This window comes from Miniopterus schreibersii, assembly GCF_964146895.1.
Source record: "Miniopterus schreibersii genome assembly, chromosome: 18".
Classification (NCBI taxonomy): Eukaryota; Metazoa; Chordata; class Mammalia; order Chiroptera; family Miniopteridae; genus Miniopterus; species Miniopterus schreibersii.
Genome location: NC_138121.1, coordinates 37,955,227 through 37,971,895, shown reverse-complemented (window position 1 = coordinate 37,971,895; position 16,669 = coordinate 37,955,227). Strand labels below are relative to the sequence as shown.

Here is a 16,669-nt window from a genome sequence, read left to right as displayed (position 1 = left end):
CAATGGAAAATGCATAACTCTAAGAAAGCCAGAGCTTGCTCTTTAGAGTTCTCACTCCCAGGACCCACCGTAATGCTGCCAGCAGGAAATATGCAAATGTGGTCATAGAAAGTAAAGGCAACTTTTTAGGATTTGATGAATGTTACTCGTTGGATGGAGGGGAAAAGTTGTAAGTAGAATGGCTTACTATTTTGGTCTGTAGCTTGGAACTATGAGTTCAGTAATAAAAATAAATGGAACGATTCCTGAATTACAGAGTAGAGCCTGTCATGACAGCTCACAGAAGGAGTGAGTCGAAACGAGCCCTTCCACCACCAGGAAATTCCCTCGAGGATGGATGGCTGTGGCACACAGGACACAAGTACTAGTCACACCACTAATTAATGGCAGGAAGGTCCACACAGATTCCAAGGCTTGCTTTAAATTCTAACTCCTGGGACCTAAAGCTAAAGGTTTCTGTACAGGATTTCTGAAACTGCATTTCTTGCTAAAATAGACAGAGGAAGGGGAGGATAATAGCTTTCCCAGCACATTTTTCAAAAGACATGTGAGACATGTGACAGGTAATGTATTTGCATAGAAAACTATACTTCTTTGTGGTTCACTATTATAAAGCTGAAAATGCACATACTAGAATCCATTTCTTCCTACTTCTACAGTAACATATGAAGTGTTCCACGTTATGTTCTTTGGAAGTGTGTGTCATGAAGAGAAATTCCTGGCACAGAAATAAGCTGAATATGATGCAGAAATTATTACAATTGCCAGATCAGATTTTCTTTTAGGGAAAAAATATTCAGAATTTCAAAATAAATTTTTCACTTAGCAAAGTATATTAACCACAGTATGAAATGGTTAAGTAACTTTTATAAGTTTGTTAAGTAAGTAGGGGGAGCTGGGGCTCAAACCAAGGTCTGTCTGGCTTTAGGACCACAGGCAAGTTGCTTTGGCCCCTGTGCTTGGTTTTCTAATTCAGACTGTGGCTTCAGGGGATTGGCCCTCTTTCCCTTGGTCTTTGAACAGGAAAACAAATGTATTCTTCCTTGCTCTCTGGGTATTTACTGAGCAATATTAAACCTTGCAAAACACAATGGCCCAAATTTATATTTCAGAAGTGAAGAAATAGAGTCCACATCTGTGTGGCCATGAGATGATGGCAGCGACTTGCTTATGGCATTAATTTCATACATTGCAATGAAATGCAGTCCATGGGTTCAGATAACAACAACATCACCTGACGACACATTTCCCAGAACGTATCCTGCAGCGGCAGGCCTGTAGTTATTTCCTCCTTATTTGCTAAAGGTTCCTGCTTTGATTGCAAACCATGCTATCGACCTCACTTTGGATATACCAGAAGAGCCTAATTTTAAAGAAGGTTTTAAAACTATCTTTTAGTATTTTATGTTAGGAGCTAAAAACTTCATCCCAGCTGTAAAAACCTTCTGTTCCTAGACAGCCTAATGTGCTGGGAGCCATTTAAGCACTCCTTCATGGACTGGGCTTGTTCCTGTGAGCTACATCATATATTCAAGCATGTGAATTTTTACCAAATGAAAGGAAATTTATGAAATCATGCTGACTCCTGCCTGTCAGTCACTTCCCTTGATTTGGTTCAAAGGAATTGGGAGGGGCAGAAGATGAAGGGCAGGATGCAATTCACAGATTTATTCAAATGTATAGGAAAATGCATATTTTGTATATATTAATATTCATAAACTTATTCAATGCCATCTGCGTTTTTGGACTCATTAACAATCTTGTTTTTTTATAATACCCAACTAAGAATACATGGACTTTTAAACAGATATTGTGGGATATTTTTCTAAAGTTTATAGATACATTAAAAAAAGTTTACTCGTATACTACCTAAAGTTATTAAAAATAGGGGAGAAATACAGTTGTTTCTTCATTGACTGTATCCTATATTCTACACATCTTAAAAATACCAACATGTAACTGTCTATGTTTAGTGGAATGTCTATGTTTAATAAATGTCTAGTTAGTGGAATTTTTAAAAAATTTGAAGAGAGACAACAACATGGCGGCGTAGGTAACAGTGGTACCCTCAGCCTCCTACAACCACAACAAAATTATAACTAAAACACAGGACCACCATCATTCACAGCCTCCTGAAATCTAGCTGAACAGAAGTCCTACAACTAGGGAACCGAAGAAGCAGTGAAATTGGTAGGAGGGGCGGAGATGTGGGGTAGAATCAGGGGAGAATTGCAGAGACGCAGACATGGGCCCACACCCGGTGCTGTGGTTTAAACTTGAGAAGGAATCTCCATGGTGGAGATTTCCTGGAGGGGCAAGGGGCCCCAGCCCTACATCAGGCTCCCCAGCCCAGGGTTCCAGGGCTGGGAAGAGAAGTCCCCACAACTTCGGGCTGTAAAAACCAGTGGGGATTGTGGCTGAGTAACATGGAAGATGCTGGCCCCAGGCAGCTCCTCTTAAAGGGCCCATACAAGGAATTAATTGGAATCATTCCCTCTAAGCTCCAGCGCTGGGCAGCAGCTTGAAAGAGACCTGGGACATTTGGGGAGGAACTAACTTGCCTGGAATCAAGGTAAGAGCTGGAGGGGCAGCTTTCTCCCAGACAGAAGAGCTGGCAGAGGCCACTGCTCCTTTGACGATCCCTCCACCTACAGAGGTGGCAGGCTGGCACCTTCTCTGAATCTCCATCAACCTCATACCTTTCTCCCCGCCCTGGTGATTCCCTGAGACCTCGCCCCTCCCTACTTGCAAGCTCATCCAAGCCATTTCCAGTGGCTTTTCTATGCAAATGGCCTCTCTAGTCTCATGCTTAGGACTTTCCTAAAATCTCTCAAAGCAGCAGCAGTTGGCCTCAGCGTGCCCCACACCTCTCAATAAGTGGCCCCAGGCTGGGCAATAGCGGCAGCCTGCATTGGTTCATAGCTTGGCTTCTCCTGAACACCTCCAAGACCAGAACAAATAGCAGCCATCTACAGATTGCTGTATAGCTCATTCTGGGTGGCCCTGGGCAACGCACAGGCAGAGGCTGACTTTGTACCTCATATGAGGCCTCAGAGACAGTGCACCCAGTAGTCAGCTTCAACCACGCTGGATTACAACTCTACCACATCCACAAGTGACACACTCAAGGGGTGGACTTGGTGAACATCAAAGCTCAACTGAAGTAAATCCTGCTCCACAGGGGAGTCTCCAGCACAGCAACTATTCAGCTAGAGGTGCAGCTGGTCCTCACAGCCGTGTGGCCTGGGGGTCAATTCCTCCGAATGACACCAATAGCAACCAAGGCTCAACTATAACAGGACAGTGCACACAGCCCACACAGGGGAGCACCTAGAAGGTCCAGCTCAGGTGACTGGGGAGACTGAGCCACTGGACCCTACAGGACACCTATTACGCAAAGCCACTCTACCAATTCCAGGAAACACAGCAACTCTACCTAATACATAGAAACAAACACCAGGAAGCAACCAAAATGCAGAGGCAAAGAAACATGTCACAAATGAGAGAACAGAAGAAATTTCCAGAAAAAGAACGAAATGGAATGGAGCCAAGCGAACTATTAGATACAGAGTTCAGAATAATGGTTATAAGGATGCTCAAGGATATTAGTAAGACTTTTAAGGAAACTAGTGAGATCATCGCTGACATAATAAAGTACCAATCAGAAATGAAGGCTACATGAACTGAAATGAAGAATAATTTACAGGGAGTCAACAGTAGAGTAGAGGACACTGAGAATCAAATCAGCAATTTGAAACATGAGGAAACAAAAAACACCCAACCAGAAGAGCAAAAAGAAAAAAGAATTCAGAAATAGGAAGATAGTGTAAGAAGTCTCTAGGACAACTTTAAGTTGCATTTGCATTATGGGGGTGCCAGAAGGAGAAAAAAGAGAGCAAGAAATTGAAAACCTATTTGAAAAAATAATGACAGAAAATTTCCCCTACCTGGTGAAAGAAATAGACATACAAGTCCAGGAAGCACAGAGAGTCCAAACAACAGTCACCCAAAGAGGCCCACACCAAGACATATCATAATTAGAATGCCAAAGGTTAAAGGCAAAGAGAGAATCTTAAAAGCAGCAAGAGGAAAACAGTTACCTACAAGGGCGCACCCATACAACTGTCAGCTGACTTCTCAACAGAAATATTGCAGGTCAGAAGGGAGTGGCAAGAAATATTCAAAGTGATGAAAAGCAAGAACCTACAACCAAGATTACTCTACCCAGCAAAGCTATCATTTAGAACTGAAGGTCAGATAAAGAGCTTCACAGATAAGAAAAAGCTAAAGGAGTTCATCACCACCAGACCAGTATTACATGAAATGTTGAACGGTCTTCTTTAAGAAGAAGCTAACGAACAAAAGAATCTGACAAACTAAATAGACCCAGAGACACTGAAGCATGCAACAGATGGTCATATCTCAGAGGGAAGAGGGAAGGGGGGGTGGAGGGAGGGAAGAGATTAACCAAAGAAGTTACATGCACATATGCATAACCCGTGGACACAGACAATAATGGGGCGAAGGCCTGGGGAGGGGGTGGGAGTGAGGTTGAGTTGGTGAATGGGGGGAAAAACGGGACACGTGTAATACTTTCAACAATAAAGATAAATTAAAAAATTTAAAGTAAAGCTACTGATAATTTTGTCAAAAGCAAGGCACTTTACCATACATAACATACAATCATGAGACAAATAACTTTAATTTGGAGGTTCTTACCCAGGGAGGTCAGGCGGCCCCTGAGAAGTACATAATGCCTACATACTTTCTGCCCTAGAGAGAGACTTGCAAAGGATCTGTCATTAATCCGGCTAATCAGGTCAACCAACAAATTAAAAATCATAATTTCAAGTATTCTATCACTTGGCTATTTGCATTAAAGACTACAAATTAGGCACCAGAAGTTTGCTCAAGATCAAGGTAGTATTCAATGTAATGACACTCAATTACAGTACACGATGGTGAAATTACAGATTCATGGTGAAATTTCCACCTGATAACACTATCAAACCTCCTACTGTAGCTGGGCCGGGATGCGTCTCTATGACATGGGTTGTGAGTTGATTTAGTCCCCTGAGTAAAGAGCAGCAGCAACAGCAAAACCAGGCAAGTCCAACGGGAAGACAAGCTCTACAGTAATGTCCTGTGCTCTTACTATGTGGGACACTGTACTTTCCTCACAACAGCCTCAAGAGGTGGGCATCGTCACCCCCTTTTATAAAGGAGAAACAGAGGCCTCTGGGTGTGGTGACATGTCATCTGCATTTTGATGAACAGGCTGAGGTGTTTGCTGGCAGAATAAAGGGAGTGAGCTTTCAACTCTTAGGTGGTGGTCATCTAGACCACTTTCCCACCTAATACAAAATCCTTTTCATTATAACCCTGAAAACTCAGGAAAGAGCAATCTATGTTTTAGAAGTTCCTAACCAATGGGAACTTGATTTCCAGCACAGAATCTATGGAAAGTAGAGAGTCACTTGTCCTGTAGTGAATTCATAAAATGGCTTTTAGTGTTCATGTCTCACAAGGTCAGGCGAACTCCTTCAACTATTTTGGTTCCATAACCTGGATATACAAGGACACTTTCCTAAAACTGGGACCCCTTGGGTTCAAGCTGTAATTTAAACATGTTATAAATCGCTCTTTACTGTATCAAAGAACTGACCACATCCCAGGCACACCACTAGAACAGCTGTCTTTAAAACCCATTGTAGTTGTGAAGACACTGAGGTTATTCTCTGACATGCGGAATTAACACGACAAGGTCAGAGAGCAGGGCAGATCGTGGAAGACGGAAAAACCTTACCAAAGTCTGCGAAGGCCGACTGTCCAACTACCATCATGTTCCGAGGCTTTTCAAATACAGTTCTGATAGAGAAATTTCCATCCTGTTAAAGGCAGAAAATTTTGGATTAGGCCATCATAATCCATTTGTCAAGTGTGAAAAAAAGCATTTTAACTAAAGCAAGGAAATAAATAATTTTAGGCTTTTGTGGTACCACACAAACATCATCTCAACTTCCTGTTCCACTTTTACCATGACACAAAGGAAGTGCTATGCGTGGGTAAAGACACATACCTGGACTGCGTTCCCCGGCCAATCCCGGGCATCCTTGGTAAATCATCACCCTAACTTCAGACACACCAAGTGTCCTCTACTTCATGTGCCACAGAAGGTTTTGGAAATATTCAGAGCTATAAAAAATAGCTCCTACCTTCAAACGGCTTACAGTCCAGTGGGGAGATATAATCTAAATCAGGAAAATGGAATTTCTGAAAATAACCTATTAGTGGTACAAAGAAGTAGCCAAGACACTGTTTTACAAATTTCAAGGGGAAAGAATTCTTTTTTATTTTTTTAAAATTTATCTTTATTGTTGAAAGCATTACAAATGTACCCTTTCCCCCCATTGATCCCCTCCCCCCAGGCCCACACCCCACTATTGTCTGTGTCCATGGGTTATGTATATATGCATATAAATTTTTTTTTTTTTTAAATATATCTTTATTGACTTCAGAGAGAGGAAAGGAGAGGGAGAGAGAGAGAGAGAAACATCAATGATGAGAGAGTCATTGATCAAGCCCACAACCGGGCATGTGCCCTGACCGGGAATCGAACCCTGATCGCCTGGACCCCAGATTGATGCTCAACCGCTAAGCCACGCCTGGCTGGGCTGCATATAAATTCTTAGGTTAATCTCTCTCCACCCACCCCTGCCTTCCCTCTGAGATCCCTCAGTCTGTTCCATACTTCTGTGTCTCTGGATCTGTTTTGTTCATCAATTTATTTCGTTCCTTAGATTCCACATGAGTGAGATCATGTGACACTTGTCTTTCTCTGACTTTTTAGCATAACACTCTCCAGTCCCACAATGCTGTCCCAAAGAGTAAGGGATCCTTCTCTTTTATAGCTGCATAGTACTCCATGGTGTAAATGTCTGAGAAGATGCTTGATATGATTTCAATCTTCTTGAACTTGTAGAGACTTGTTTTGTGTCCTAACATGTGGTCTATCTTTGAGAATGTCCCATGTGTACTTGAGGAGAATGTATATTCTGCAGCTTTGGGGTGGAATGTTCTGTGAATGTCAATTAAATCCATCTGATCTAGTGTGTCATTTAGAGTCACTGTTTCCTTGTTGATTTTTTGTCTGGAAGATCTATCCAGTAAAGTCAGTGGGGTGTTAAAGTCTCAAGAGGAAAAGATTCTGTTGGGAACAATTAAGAAAATATATTCCAATGAGATGAGAATTGTATTGATTCTTGAAGGGCCAATTCATTATCAGCTCCAGTTTATGTATCGGCGAGAGGGGGCAGAAGGATTCCAACAGCCCTCCAAACCACCCAGAGGAAGCTGAGCTACAAGAAAGGAGAGCCCACTAGAGATCCCCGTCTCAGTTACTCTCACCAAAGTGGAGCAGGACACGTCTGATTTGTGAAAATAACATGCATATCTTCAAATGTCTGCCTTTCTTTCAGAGTCTAGATCAGGACACAAGACAAATAAGCCAAAACACGAATCTGGGGTTTTGAGCTTTCAGTTTTATACTGAGCTCTCTTCTGATTAACTATTTGATACGCTGACTCCTACATACTTTACAGAGGACACCTGTCTATTTACAAATGTTAAATATACAAATCCTTTGCTCCTCTTGGGTCTGTTCCTCTGTGGCCAGTCACCCGACATGTGCAGGGGAAGGCGCTGCTGCTTCGGCAGCAGGAAGACCACGTGCGAGGACCAAGAGCAAGTGTCTGGATGTGGCCTGGGACAGGCAGCTTTCCAACCACCTAACACTCCACTGTCCCCACGCAGACATGTGTTCCCCACTGTGACTGAAGTATCAATGTGCTCTGTGAATGATTCTCCTACAGAAACCTCATTTCTGTAGGTGCCTTATACCATAGGATTTCTTTGCAGCCTTGCCGAACACCTGAGGTTACATGACAGGCATGCAGAGTGGCTTCTGCACTTTAGAATGATCAGAGCGCTGGGCAGAGGGGACACACTGATTCTACAATGAACGGAGAATCTCTCTCCAACAATCAGCCTCACAGAACACAGAGCTGAACATCAGCTCATCACACAGACTCGAGTGGATGAGCTGCTTGCTCACTGATGCTGTTAAAGTTAGTAGTACATCCAGGAATGCTTCCACATATAACCTCATGACGAGCCTCCAGCAAAACAGTGAACACTGCCCAGGATGGCCACCCGTGTCTGAGACGCCACATTCACCGGGAGCCTCAGTGAAAGAGCAATAAACACCCTCCTCCAATCGCTGGAGGAAGAGGCCTACTCCTGCCACGGCGAGGGCATGAAGAGTGCAGTGCACACAGGACTCAGCTGGGAAAAGACAACATGCCATCGAACTTACCTTCCCAGCACTACCATTACTTGGTCTTCACTCCACTTGGCAGTCTGAACCTCTGTAACTTAATTTCCATTCAGATTTGTGCCAGTTATGTATTTAGTATTTGATAAAAATGACTCTAAATAAACTTCATCATCAGTGTTATTACTCTTAGGAGATATCACATTTTAAAGTCACACGTGACTACACTTCCTTTCAAAGATGAACCTGCTATGTACTTGTCTAATGCAGGAAAGGTACCATATGGTCAGTTGTCTTATGGGAGAGTAGAAAGGGCACTAGACATGGAGTCAGGTGACGCGGGGTACAGTCCTGCGCTCACTGACGAGTTGCATCACTTTGGAACAGCCACCGACTGCTCTGGGGCTGGGTTCTCCACTGTTGCAGGGAAATGACTCTGTGCAGTGATGGATTAGAAGGTGTTCTGCACAGTGGGAAGTTACCAAGCACTCAGCAGGTATTTTCACAGCGGCTGCCCTGTGCTTATGAGCTGCGGTGCTTTTCTCATGGGCTGCCACGTAGGGGTCCTCCACTCCAATTGTCCCATTCTCCACCATGCTGTTCTTATGGCCCTCACTGCATTCCTGCAGCCCCACTGGGCCAACTCACTAGGGATTCTGCTGCAGCTACATCCTGCTGCCTCCTTGGTTTCTGAGCGATTGCACAATGACTTCAGGGTAGACGCTCTAGAGACAGATTTCCTAGTTGAGCTCCTGGCTCCACTCTTTGCTTAGCCTGGAGGTCTGAATAAATCAGTTTTCATCTAAGCATCCATTTACTTATCTCTGAAATGTATTTGGACAAGGCTTTGTGAGGATCAGTGGGATAACGTACATAAAGGGCTTACTAGCATGGCATGCAGCGTGCAGTCAATTAGCAGTGGCTATCAGAGGAAGTCACACCACTGTTTTTGCTGCTGCTGCCACAGTCGCCACAGCCACTACCACCACCACCACCAGGACTGAAATAGCTACCCACTGCTGCTGTCAGGCGGTCACCTGCATTTTCTGCTGGAATCCCACCACAGTGCTGTCCTGGGACAAGTACCTTTTCCTGAATGACTGCCTGTGCTTTGCCCTGCATGTGTTAATATTTAATGTTAAAACTGCTTTATTTATAATGTTAAAAAATGATAGGCAAGCAATATGATGACTATCATCTGTCCACACCTTTATTCACGGGGTTATTTTGTTCTCTGGGGACACTGGACGATGTCTGAGACATCTGATTGTCCCAGCTGGGAAATGGCTACTAGCACCACAGTGAGCGGAGATCCGGACACTGCTGAACAGCCCACAGTGCGTGGGACAGCTTCCCGCAATAAAGAATCGTGTGGCCTGAGGTGGACATCTCTGACACTGAGGGTGGGGTGCTGCCCACGGTCTGGCTTGGCCTTCTCCTCTTAACTCTCCCTTTACAACACTCAGCTACTCTCTGTCTTGAGCTCTAATCCTACATTTCCAACCACTCCCCTGATTTGTCTCTTATCAAAAATACTTTTCCTATTGAAATTTGAGGCTTCCTTTTGCCTTTTCTGCTACTTGTCACCAGCAAAAACACACCGCTCTTGCACTGATGGTGATCCTGTCCTTTCCGTTTATCCCTTCTCACCCTTCCCACTACTTTGTTCCTCTCATCGTTACCCTCTTTCCCAGGTTAGAGGAGATTCCACCTGTGTGACCTCCCACCTCCAGATTTTCCACAGACCTATCCGACATGCAGCAGCCACACTAACTGCAATAATGAAAGCTCTAGTCATTGCACTTTCCATCCTAAAACCTTTAAAAATTTACATGTTTTTAAAAGATCAAATTACTTAGTTTGGAAGTCAAGGCCTTTGCTGAGGTTTAACACCTGGCCCTGCTTGTTGTGTGTTGGCCGGCCAGTCTGGCCTGTCCTCAGATCCTGTCCTCTACTATGTAGCCTGAAATTCAGCTTTAAGATTGGGGTGATGTATTCTTCATTAATCTTTCAGATAATCTATATCAAGCTAAAAATAAAATAATTCATGACATCAGTTTGGGAATCATCTACTTGCAATTAAAAAGTATATGTATTGGGGGGCTTCCGGTCAAGATGGTGGCATAGATAAATGCTGTACTCGCTGCCTCCCACAACCACATCAAAATTACAATCATCATTCAGAGCCACCTGAGATCTAGCTGAATGGAAGTCCTACAACTAGGGTACTAAAGAAGTAGCACATCAAGGCCAGGAAGAGGGGCGAAGACATAGAGTGTAACTGCGATACCAGATGGTCCCATATCCACAAGTGGTGGTTTAAAATTGGGAGGGATTGACTGTGGAGGTTTCCCTGAGGAGCAAGAGATATCAGCCCCACACCAAGCCCCCCCAGGCCAGGGTTCCAGTAGAAGGAAGAAAAATCCCAACAACTGGCTGCAAAAACCAGTGGGGATTGTGCCTGAGTGACCTGGAGGATGCTGGCCCCAGAGAAGCTCCTCTTAAAGGGCCCACACATGGACTTAATTGGACTCACTCCCTCTGAGCTCCAGCACTGGGCAGCAGCTTGAAAGGAAACTGTGATGTCCAGGGAGGAGCTAACTTGTTTGGAATCAGGGTGAGAGCTAGAGGGGCAGCTTTCTCCCAGACAGAAGAGCTAGCAGAGGCCAGTGTTCCTTTGCTGAGCCCTCCCCAGTTCCACCAGGCTGTGGCATATCTGAAGTTCCATCAACCTGCCTCACACTTTTCACCCAGCCCTGCCCCTCCTTACTTGCAGGCTCATCCAAGTCATTTCCACTGGCTTTTCCTTGCCTCATCCTTCAGACTTTCTTAAAATCTCTCAAACGAGCAGCAGCTGGCCTCAGTGTGCCCCATACCTCTCAGTAAGTAGCCCCAGGCCCGACACTAGTGGCAGCTCACCCTGGTTCACAGCTTGGCCTCTCCTGGGCGCCTCCAAGCCCAAACAAGTAGCAGCCATCTACAGATTGCTGTGTAGCTCATGCTGGGAGGCCCAGGGCACGGCACAGGCTGTGGTGATTTTGCACCTCCTGGGGGGCTCCAAAGCCAGTGGACTCAGTGGTGAGCTTTGACCACAATGGATTACAGCTCTACCACCTCCACAAGTGACACATTCAAAGAGCAGATTCGGTGAGCACCAAAGCCCCCCTGAAGCAAGTCCTGCTCCAGTGGTTGAGCATTGACCTAGGATCCAGGCGATTGGGGTTCGATTCCCAGTCAGGGCACATGCCCGGGTTGCGGGCTTGATCAATGACTCTCTCATCATTGATGTTTTTATCTCTCTCTGTCCCTCTCTTTTCCTCTCTCTGAAATCAATAAAAGATATATTTAAAAAAATTTATTAAAAAAAGAAAAAGAAAAAAGAAATGAAGGCTACACTAACTGAAATAAAACAGTAGAGGACTCAGAATCAAATAAAGAATTTGGAATACAAGGAAGCAAAAAACACCCAATCAGAACAGCAGAAAGTACCCGGCTGGAGTGGCTCAGTGGTTGAGTGTCAACCCATAAACCTGAAGGTCACACCTCAATTCCCAGTTAGGGCAAAGCCTGGGTTTCAGACTCAATTCCCAGTAGGGGGTAGTGCAGGAGGCAGCCAATCAATGACTCTCTCATCATTGATGTTTCTAGCTCTCTCTCCCTCTCCCTTCCTCTCTCTGAAATAAATTAAAAAAAAATTCAAAAAATTTTTTTATAATAAGAACAGCAAAAAAGAAAAAATAATAAAAAATATGAAGACAGTGTAAGGAGCCTCTGGGACAACTTCACGTGTACCAACATTCACATCATGGGGATGGTGTCAGGAGAAGAGAGGGAGCAAGAAATTGAAAACGTATTTGAAAAAATAATGAGGAAAAGTTCCCCTACTTGGTGAAAGAAATAGATATATAAGTCCAGGAAGCACAGAGAGTCCCAAACAAGAGGCACCCAAAGAGGCCCACACCAAGACACATCATAATTAATATGCCAAAGTTTAAAGGCAAAGAGAGAACCTTAAAAGCAGCAGGAGCAAAACAATTAGTTACCTACAAGGGAGCTCCCATAAGACTGTCAGCTGATTTCTCAAGAGAAACTTTGCAGGCCAGAAGGGATTGGCAAATACTCAAAGTGATGAAAATCAAGGACTTATGACCAATATTACTCTACCCAGCAAAGCTATCATTTAGAATTGAAGGTCAGACAAAGAGCTTCCCAGATAAGAAAAAGCTAAAGGAGTCCACCACCACCAAACCAGTATTACATGAAATGTTACAGGGTCTTCTTTAAGAAGATGAAGAAGAAAAAAGTAAAATATATGAGCAATAAAATAGCAATAAGTACCTATCAATAATTGAATCTACAAATCCAAATAAATGAACAAGCACGACAGCAACAGACTCAGAGATGCAGAGAACATTTTGATAGCTGCCAGATGGGAGGGCTTGGGGGATGGGCAAAAACGATGAAGGGACTGAGGACAAATTAGTAACAGCCCCTGATACAGACAATAGACAGGTGAAGGCCTGGGATGGGCTGGGAGATGGGTGGAGGGAGGCAAGGGGGGGAAAATGGGGAACATATGTAATACTCTCAACAATAAAATAAATTAAAATTAAAAAAAATATATATGTACTGGGAAAGACTCCTTAATCTTGGTCAATTTGGCAATAAGTTTCGTATCTGTTTTCTTCTAATTATTTTTTTATATAAGCCTGAAGGCGAGGAGGAAAAATTAGTCTTTTAAAAAGGGCTTTCTTCAATAAACCACCATGCTGACAAATTAAATGACAGTACCCTCTCTCAATGGCTGACAGGCAGCCTGGCAGGGGCCCTGTTAACAGGCACATCAGGGCAGACTGATTGTTTTAATTGGCAGTCGTGCCTAAAAACCTACAGAGGAACTGACGCTGAATGAATCATCTCCTTCAGCAATATTCAGCAGTTTGAATGCAGCAATCCAACAATCCAAGCAAAGGCTCTTCAAGTTGTTCTATTTATTGTTGAGACCAACCGACCAAGTGATTACTTTCGTTTTATTTTCTAAAATTGTGTGCTTTTACTGAAAGCCATCATTTAAAAATGCTTCAAAGAAAAGATTTCTTACCAAATTTTCCCAGATCTCAAACTGCGAGGTACCAGAGGCAGACAATGTCGTGAGGAATAAATCTAGAAGAAAAATAACCAAATTGTAAGTTTTGTACTGATGTGTACATTTAAACACAGGAAGAAAGGAGACACATAAACACTGCTATTCATACTGTTGTACTTACACATGCTTTACGTGGTATTTTACATGGGCCTGATATCAAAGAAAGGGGAACAGGTGACCCTGTATCACTGTACTGATGGGAGTGTGTGCAGAGGGAGCATTTGGTAGGAGTCCTCCGAAAGCACTACTAGTGAGGTCGTCTGCCACCCAGGTCCTCTCCACCCTCCATAGAAACAAGAGGTCATCTGCATAATAAACACCCTCCCCTTCTCATACCCTACAGAAAAGGTGCCCAGGCTCCAGAACAATCCTTTCTTTTCCTTTGCAAATAGCTCCCTTGCCTATCTTCTTCCTATAAAACCCTTCCATTGGGCACAGCCCCTTGGCACCGCCTTCTAGCTGCTAGATGGGACGCTGCCTGATTCATGAATCACTGGATAAAGCCAATTAGATCTGCACATTTACTCGGTTGATTTTGTTTTTTATCATAAGGTAGACTATATTTTAAGAAAAGGTATTCTGGCCATAATCACATTTTGCTTTCTCACCCTGAATGCAGCATGTGCCTGCACATCACACTCAGGCTTTCAATCATAACTTAAATCACAATACTACAGCATCCCAAATCTTTAGTACTCATGTTAAATGAACAGTAAGTTATCTTTTGAATTATGAGTCGTAGAAAAATTATCTCCCCATATTCTAAGTAAAGAAAGGGATTTTATTAAAAAGTACAATTTACAAAAAAACAGGTGAACAGTAAATCAAACATCCTACTCCTGTGAAGGTCAGGTGAGCTGCAAACCTCTCCGGCAGCGGCACCGACGTCTGCACGATGGCAATTCTACTCAGCAAATGCGGAAATTTTAAAATCATAAGCTGACTCATAGGAACATTAAAATGACATTATTGTTTTGTTCTTTAAAAATTAAAATTGTTCAGAGTAATGTGAAAACCTGACTATTTTAAAGAAAAGGATCCCCCCCCATTAAATATGTTTAGAAAACTGTCATTCATATTTTGTATTTTCTGTAAAGATTTTATATGAATTTAATGAAACTAATTTATGTAGTAATTATAATAAAGATTTTCCAAAAACCCCTAGGAAGCTAAGTAATTTTCTCACTTTTATTATTAGTTGAACTCAAAACTCCTGACATGAGTGAGTGAACCCACCCCTTATTATATGAACGCATGCACTATCTCCACATGCATTTTCACTACACAAGGACGCTCTGCTTCTGGACAGAGACATGTGGCCTTTTACGAAGCAGTTTCTTTACTCTGTCAAACACACAATCCCAATGAAGTGCTTACTTCCACACTCATCTAGGAAAACTCCCGAGAACTGTCTGAGATATGTGTGATGACACATCCACAGCCAACCTCCTCTCTTCCCAGGCACCCTCTACATCGTCATCAGCATGATGACAGCACAGAAGTACAAACCTGACCTCACTCCTTGTCTTCCAGGGTATGGGGTAACCCTTCTCATCTGTCAGTGAAGGCCTACCTGTCTCCTGGCTCACTTCCTGTACCCAGCCACCCGGAGAACTAAGTCTTCAAAATGAGCTCAGGTGTCCCCATTCCTCCCAAGCCCTTTCTTTCCCTAGGCCCAGCTTTTGCCCATTGTCAATCCATTAGGATGTCTCTATGGCCACAGTTATTACAATATACCATGATACCCCAGTTCATACCTGTCCCTCCTGAGCTTCCTGAGGGGAGGAGTCACACCTAATTGATTTTTGTATCTCTAGAGTTCCTTTGTGTTTGGAAACAGCATGTGTTTAAATGGTTGTTGAATAAATACTATAAATATTGCAAATTTGCTTGGACTGTCTAAAAATAGTTACTTGATTGCACCTCCAAATGGAAAGTCGTGGGAAAAGAAAGGTCTTATGTTAAAGCATTTCATTGAAATGAGTATTTTTTTACCTATTGCAGTGACTACTGTACTAAGAATGTTCAAAAGCTGTTACATTTTTATATTATCCAAAAATGTGGATACTCAGCATAAGAAAGTGATTAGGGATTAACAACCACAGAAACATCTAAGAATCACTGAGATCCACGTCAATGAAAGTGCTGAGCTATTTGAAAGAAGCAAAATACAGAAAAGGGGCAATTATGATATTATTTAATATGATACAGGTGAATTTGTTCAAACTGGAAACATTACACTGTTGTCTTAACCCATGTGAGAATGAGGAGGCAGCTTTGCAACAAGGGATCAAAGGCTCACTGTGTTAATAAGTCCTTTTAGCTTTACTGAACTGAAGAGCTCATTCTGTGACCACTAATGGCCAAGCAGAAAGTTAGAGGGGTGTGGTCACCAGCAGTCTATCACCATTCCTGGAAAAACAATGAATTTTTTCCTGTTAATGTTGCATTAGTCTTAAAATATTTGCATAAAAGATGATGTATTATGAGCTTTCTGTTGTTTCATTCACATGTTGAAAATTTAAGAATTATAACACAAAAGCTTTACTGATTATATTTTTGTAGCTTCACTAGCTATTTATTGACTTTGAAAACTAGTGAAGTGAGATAAAGGATTGGAAGTACCGCCTGGCCGGGAGTGGCTCAGCGGTTGAGCTTCAACCTAAGATTCAGGAGATTGCGGTTCGATTGCCAGTCGGGCCCGGGGTTGCGGACTCTGTCCCTGGTCAGGGGCATGCAAGAGACAGTCGATCAATGACTCTCTCTCATCACTGATGTTTCTCTCTCTCTCTCCCACTCCCTTCTTTTCTCTGAAATCAATAAAGATATATATAAAAAAAGGATTTGAAGTACCTTGTAAAATTGATTTAAAAAATTCATTTCACTATTCAATTACGTACAGAGGTTACAGACAATAAATGATGCATTATGTGGAGAAATAAAAAATAGGAACAATTAATTATTAACAATTCAATATGAAGAATCATGCCTCAGGCCTTGAACGAAATGAGAATAAAAGAACAGCTAGAAAATATTTTAGTCAACAACTCGGTAATGTTCCCCCTCCCACCCCCGAGTTTAAGAGTAATTCACAGTGAAACAAAAGGACATGCGCTCAGTGAGGCTGGTTGGATGCTGTGACACCCACCTGTTCCCCTTAGGAAGGGAGGGCTGGCTCCCTCGGCAGCTGG

The 16,669-nt window shown here is 42.9% G+C and overlaps 1 protein-coding gene across 1 annotated transcript in view; it reads right to left on the bottom strand.

The window, feature by feature from the left end:
• The window catches only part of ITFG1 (integrin alpha FG-GAP repeat containing 1), an 83,319-nt gene that overhangs the window by 37,431 nt on the left and 29,219 nt on the right, over positions 1–16,669 (bottom strand). The window contains exons 7-8 of the mRNA XM_081118066.1: positions 13,434–13,495; positions 5,807–5,888 (exon numbers count right to left, since the gene is read on the bottom strand). Of these exons, the coding sequence (XP_080974192.1) occupies positions 5,807–5,888; positions 13,434–13,495 (144 nt within the window). The remainder of the gene's footprint in view (positions 1–5,806; positions 5,889–13,433; positions 13,496–16,669) is intronic.